General features: G+C 34.1%; 1 protein-coding gene across 2 annotated transcripts; it reads right to left on the reverse strand.

The window, feature by feature from the left end:
• Positions 1–960: 960 nt before the first annotated feature.
• On the reverse strand, positions 961–6,372 carry LOC139843631 (dnaJ protein ERDJ3B-like). Of its 2 annotated transcripts, XM_071833742.1 has the most exons (10): positions 6,142–6,372; positions 5,878–6,026; positions 5,654–5,786; positions 2,460–2,577; positions 2,186–2,302; positions 1,977–2,063; positions 1,774–1,833; positions 1,601–1,678; positions 1,428–1,499; positions 961–1,303 (listed from the first exon to the last, which is right to left on the reverse strand). In XM_071833742.1, the coding sequence occupies exons 1-10, from the start codon at positions 6,207–6,209 to the stop codon at positions 1,145–1,147; spliced, it is 1,041 nt and encodes a 346-aa protein (XP_071689843.1). In that variant the 5' UTR covers positions 6,210–6,372; the 3' UTR covers positions 961–1,144. The 2 variants fall into 2 exon arrangements, with proteins under 2 accessions (XP_071689843.1, XP_071689842.1); XM_071833741.1 differs by lacking the exon at positions 6,142–6,372 and having other exon boundaries at positions 5,878–6,129.
• Between the last annotated feature and the right edge of the window lie 408 nt (positions 6,373–6,780).

Below are 6,780 nucleotides of genomic sequence, written 5' to 3' on the forward strand. Positions count from 1 at the left end.
AATGCTAATGCCAAACCCTCGCTGATGTTAGCATACACGGGAGTTGTTCCTCTGATTGCTCGAATCGGTACTCCCAGCAGAAAATGGAAGAAGAAGGTCGGTTTAGAAGAGAAATCGCAAGAAATGTGGAAAAAAGAGTTTTTCATCAAGGAGAAAGGTGTTGCATCTAAGCTTCGTCGTTGGTTTCTTTGATTAAGCATGCATCTGTTTGTGATATGCTAATGTGTGTATGTGTGTTTTGAAGTGATTAAGTATATAATGTGAAGATAGAGGAGAGTTGTTTATAAGATAGTAAGATGTCACACAAGATGTAGTGTGCAATATTGGGTTATGTTTACAACTTGTGAAAATGATGCACTCACACACATGTTCAAATGGATGTATGTATTTAGTCTTCAATTTGTATTATTTGACGCTGTCATGTATCTAATTTATATCAAGGACATTGATTGATGTGTACTATCTTTATTGTTGACACTAATCAGTACATGGAGAGACAAAGTTAAACCACATTTACCAATAATACAAGTATTGATGCATAAAAGTTAAGTTATACCTGACAGGTCGATTTAATGGGGTTGGGTAAAGGAAGAAACGAGTTTGAATTGAAGGATATTGGGTCTAAACTGATTAGCTGTTAAATATGTCGAATTGGTTAGGTCAAGAACCAAGTCGGGTTGAGTCTAGTTGGGTCGAGACCCAAATTTCATCTTGAATGTTTAGGTTTAGTTGTGTATGGAGATTTGTGTTTCAGTTTTCAGATTTCAATTTCTTTGGTTGCTGAACCACATTAATATTAATATTGGAACGATAAAGAGAACCAGTGACTATAATTACAGTTATCACCAAGAGTATATCAAACTTAGAAACAATACAATCAACTCTTTCATCAGATGGTGAAATCGTGAATTCATGTGCAAATTGCATAGACATAGGGAAGCCTCGCCATTACTCAACGTAAATGCCCAAAAATTTATATTATCCAAATTTCAAAGATAATGGAACTTAAGACCTACTTAAAAAGATAACAGAAGTGGTTTGTCAGGTAAATAAAAAACTATGGGCCATCCTAAATAAGCATAAGCAGCCTCCTGATTTTACAATACAAATACAAATCTGTGAATATTATACATTTATTATCCTACTAACCAAGAATGGCTTTAATTTTAGACTTCTGATCGTCTGTTAGTGATGTAGGGAAAAGGACTTCAAAAGTAACATACAAATCGCCCTTCTTATTGCTAAAATGCAATGGCATCCCTTCACCTTTGAACTTCCGTACCTCCTTTGGTTTTGTAATTCCCTGCATTAAGCAAACAAGCTCGTTTGTCAACCAACCAAACAAAATGATGTTGTTTTGGTTTTAAAGTCCCTTTTGTCAACTATTCCTAGATGCAGATTGAAAGAATATATAGAAATGCGCTAACCTTTGAGCCAATTTGCACTAGGTGCTCATCAAGGTGCGTAATGGTCTTCTCGAAGCCAACAAGAGCTTGCGCCTAGAAACGTAATGTGTTTTGTCAACGCACATACTCAACTTACACTTTATAGGAGGATAGAAAGCAAGATTATAAGTCATTAACTGTAAGAGAAATATTACCAAAGTAATAGTGGCAGTTGCATGAAGGTTATTGCCTTCTCTCCTAAACCTGTCATGTGGTGCTGTACGGATACGGAACTGCACACAATTTAAGATTTACCATTTATTTATCATAAAACTATGTTTCAAACTTATTTACTGTAACACCAAGTTCTCGATAATGACAAACTAACCTTAAGATCGCCAGGTTCACCATCTATAATTGGTTCACCCTCTTCATAAAAGACCACTTCCTAGGTAAAAAAAAAAAAAAAAAATGTTATAGTCCATTCTCAAGAGTCAATTGCATCAGTAAGTGCTAACCACTAATCCATTATAAGTTATAAACTGAAGAATAGTAAAATAAGTTATAAACTGAAGAAATCTATTAGCTTACTTGACCATCTTGCATTCCTTTCTCAATATCCACAGTGATAAAGTTCCCTTCCCTTTCATACTTTACATTAGGGCACTGCTCGCAGACCTGAAGAAGATAAGAAGCACAAGTATATTAGCAAGGGCCTTGTGATTCAAATAATAAAATAATAATAATAAAATAAAATACAAGGGCCTTCATAACATGGCATATCACAATTGACAATATACCTGTTCCGTCATCTGTTGGAACATCCCAGGACCAATTTGCCTGTGATAAACCTCGTTCCGGCAGTTGCAGCTTCTCTTTCCAGGAGCTGGTTTTAGAATGTTCTTCTCCCTCCAAACCTGATTATATTTAAACATTAATTTACAAAACAAAAAAACACAAGAAAAGAGAACCTAGAATACCGAGAAAGCACAATAGCGATATGAACAATATCACAAATATAAAAAACTTATTTGATATTCTACACTTTTCTAATCCAGTTAATAAAGTTATTACCTTTAGTGAGCCTCCCATGTACAGATCCTCCAATGTTGCATCCAAGTCAACAATTACATCATCACCTTTGGCTACTCTCTCCTCCTCTTCTTCTTCTCTACCACCACCACCAAAAAACCTGCATAACGTTTCAAGTGTGAATACCTGCTTATAAATTGGTAGCTGCTTAACGAAAAGAGAATAATAATCGACAGCAGTTCCTAGGTTTACCAATGGAAGAGCTAAGAAACCTATAAGGTAAGGCTAACATAAAAAGAAAGAAATAATAAGTAATGTAACAACAATTAGAAAGCTATATAAATGTACAATTATCAATAATGTTATCTTCTGTATAGCTACAAAAGCAGCTGTATGGTCTCGAATGAAGAAATGTAGTATTACCTCAGCAAAGAGACTCCTCCAATAAAACTATAGGGCCACGAAAAGTTGCTCGCTAACTGAAGTGTGTAAGATACTATGATGCATCTCCTAAAAAACTTATGTACTACCTAAAAAATTGTAGTTAACACCTTGAATAAACAAATAAGCATAGACTAACTATATGACCAAAATAAGATTTGATTAATGAACTCTCCAAGACATATGTACCTAAGAAGTGAAATGTCTAAAAACGGAAAATTTATCATTGCAACTTGCATGTATGATGTCTTTGTTTCACAAAATTAAAACATCTAAATGAGCACATTAATTAATTTTAGTTATCGTTAAATGCCTAAATTACTCTTCGAGAACGATAGAATTGGGAAATCCGTAGACCTAAATTGATATCATAGATAATTTGAAATGACAAATAATGGACAAAAACAAAGATTTTTTTACCATAAATATTCAAGCTTTAAAAGGGAAAATAATGCAAGTAATATGGGCACTTCAAAGTGAGGCGTATCAAGATCTAGGGAATACGTTGATTTTCATTCCAATAATCAACTCCTTAGCATTTGTTCTACAGGATACAGAAGTCAAAGATAAACATCAACGAGATGTTTTTGTGGAATCCTTATGGGCACAACTGTTAGGATCCTATTTTCTTGACCTGTTTTGGTATAAAATCCCTCTACTAGACAACAAATAATGATATTTAACCAGAGAAATAGCATAAATAGATAGTAACGGATAAAATAGTAGTTCAAATAAAGATCTACACTGCTAACTAATAGTGACAAGGGTCAAAGCTACAAATAGGCTATATACTTTCTCAAATGTCCCGATGTCGCTCATATACCCATTTGCGTCTCACTGTCGCAATATACTTACAAAAAGTGTACCAATGTCGACATTTCGTTACCGATTACCTGCTGAACCGGTGAATTTAATTATTTAACTTTTTTTTTTCATTTTATATGGCTACATATAGGTCATATACTTTCAGTTTTGTTCCGATGTAGGCTATATACTTTCAGTTTTTGTTCCGATGTATCACCGACGTGTCGTGACAATTAGAAGTCACGTCATCAATTGTTTTGGTTGCAGGTAAAAAAAGTATAGTGGCTTATATTGGTACACTTTTTGAAAGTATATAGCCGACAATGAGACGCAAATGGGTATATGGGCGACATTGGGACATTTGAAAAAGTATATAGCCTATTTGTAGCTTTAACCCAAAACGAAAAATTTCGATCTACAATGCGCCATAATATACACTAAGATTGAAAATTAAGGTTTTGAATCCAAATTGGAGTCAGTGATGTGAGTAATTTAACAATGATAAGATTCAGGATTTACGAAAATTGTAAAGATCATAAAGGGTTTAGAATCAGAATCTTGATTAGTGGCAAATACGGATCTTATACTATATAGACATACGATTAGAAAATTTGGTTGTTCTGCGACGTGGATGACCAATGAGAGAGAGGTTCCACTTGTTCAAACCAATAAGGGTATGCCACGTCTCGACATGTGATGTTCAGCATGGAAATGTATATTAGAGTTGACCATGAATTATAATGTAATTAATGAGGCTACCATAATGCATGTTTTAGTTCATCAGTTTTAGGTACAATTTCAGTTAACCTTTTCATAACTTTGAAATTCAGTTAAATCTTTTTAAGAATCCTATTTCTTGACTTGTTTGGCACACAATCCCTCTATTAGGCAACAATTAACAATACTTCATCAAGAAATCAGAAAATGGTAAATTAGGATAAAGATAGTAGCATGTATAAATAGTCTATACTGATAATACCCGTTGGAATAGGTGTGACACCCCAAACCCAATAGTCTCCCCAGCATAAAAACAACCATAGTGAAAATTATTAATAACCTGCAACTTAAGAGTATGCACACGCTTCTAACCTACAAACAATTTGGGAAAATATGTCACACTCACTCAAAGTAATAATCCCGGCAGCTTTATCAAGACTAAATAGAAACCCAAACACACAGCATAAATTGCCCAAATAAAGGCACAAATCCAACCCACTACAACTTTAGAAACCACTGCTTCTATACGAGTATACAACTTGTAATCCCTCAAGCAAGAACTAGCATATTGGCTTAATAACCATCAAAACTTAAAACCCAGACCATACAAGGGGCTCACACTTAACTTCTAAATCACATGTAATGCAACAGATGCAAGACAAGATATGTCAAAATAGGAAACTTAGAGCTTGTAAATATTCATAAAAATATTAGATATGCAAAAACCATAATAAAGAAAAACTATGAATATCATTCAGTCTAATCAAGGGAATATATCAACTAAGATGTTATGTCAAACAGCAATCTACGCACCAAAAGCCTTTCTGCATCATTGATTCTTCGAAATAAAATATACGGATTGGCATGATACTATGCTAGAGGATTTTATATCTGGTTTTTGGTCTGGACATTATGCTAAGATGTTAGGTCTGTTTGCTACGGAAATTGTTTTCTAACAAGGTCTATGCAGTCTCATATAATTGATTTTTGAATAACAAGAAATGAATGCATCATTTCATATTTCCTAATTGAGAAATTTCTGTCATTGTACATGTTCAATTGAAATACTTAAACTCCTATGACTAGTTCTAAACAAAGATAAAGTTCTATAAGATTCTAAGTTCTAAAGCAACACATTAAGCATTATATGATTATTCTTGATGCTAGCCCACAAACCTGGCAACCACCATGAATATAAAAATAGGTGACATCAACTAATGATATCTACACTACCAAGCTCCAACATATACTGAAGTCTAAATGCAGAATCTTACGATTTAAATATGTCGTTTATATCCATTCCTCCACCACCTCCTCCGCCGCCACCAGCAGCATGCTGTTTCAACCCATCTTCGCCATATCTATCATAAATACTCCTCTTCTCACTGTTTGACAGCACTTCATAAGCTGAAAAATAAACAACAATACAAATATTAACTTATTCTTCTATACACTCAAATTATAAACTACATACAAAGCCAAAGCATATATATATTACCATTGTTAATCTCAGCAAATTTCTTATTAGCATCTTCATTTCCTTGATTCTTATCTGGATGATATTTTAAGGCTAGCTTTCTATATGACCGTTTGATCTGATCGTCTGACGCTCCTTTCGGAACTTGAAGTATATCATAATAACTCTTACTGCAACAATAAAATGAAAGAATTATACATAAAATTAACCACGGAAATATATACAAATTACTCCATAATAAATTGAACCGCATAAATGAGATAAAAAAACGATATCGACACTTACGCTGCACTAGCGATTAGTAAAACTGATAAATAGATCAAAACGAATAGTTTCGATCTGAAATGCGCCATTGTATACACGCCGATGAAAAATTAGGGTTCCAAATCCAAAATTGAAGCTAGTATCTTGAGTAATTTGATATTAATAAGATTGATTATGGATACACTAGCAATGTGAAGATCAAAAATGGTTTGGAATCAAAATCTCGACTGGCGCTAAAGACGGAGTTTATAGTATTGGAAAATATGGTTGTTTTGAGACGTGGATCTAACCAATGAGAAAGAGGTTCCACTTGTTTAGACGAATAAGGATACGCCACGTCTCCGCAAGTGATGTTCAGCAGGAAAGTGCAAATTAGAGTTGACCGTGGACTAAAAAATCATAAAATAAAATGAGCTGAGGCTCAAACGGTATGAAAGTTGGCCCATTCATTGGGCCCTTATGGGTTTTCGGTACTTGATTCGGTTCGTTATTTTTTCGTAAAAAACCGGTTAACTGGGAACTGTCCAACACCGAGCCCGTTTGACAATTTAAGCATTTATCTATCTATCTATATCCATCTATCTATTCTTTTAAATAAGTTGAAGATGACGATACCTAACTCACGATATGAAAGCGACTATTGGGTATATTTGTAATATA

The sequence above is a fragment of the Rutidosis leptorrhynchoides genome, chromosome 4, assembly GCF_046630445.1.
Source record: "Rutidosis leptorrhynchoides isolate AG116_Rl617_1_P2 chromosome 4, CSIRO_AGI_Rlap_v1, whole genome shotgun sequence".
NCBI lineage: Eukaryota > Viridiplantae > Streptophyta > Magnoliopsida > Asterales > Asteraceae > Rutidosis > Rutidosis leptorrhynchoides.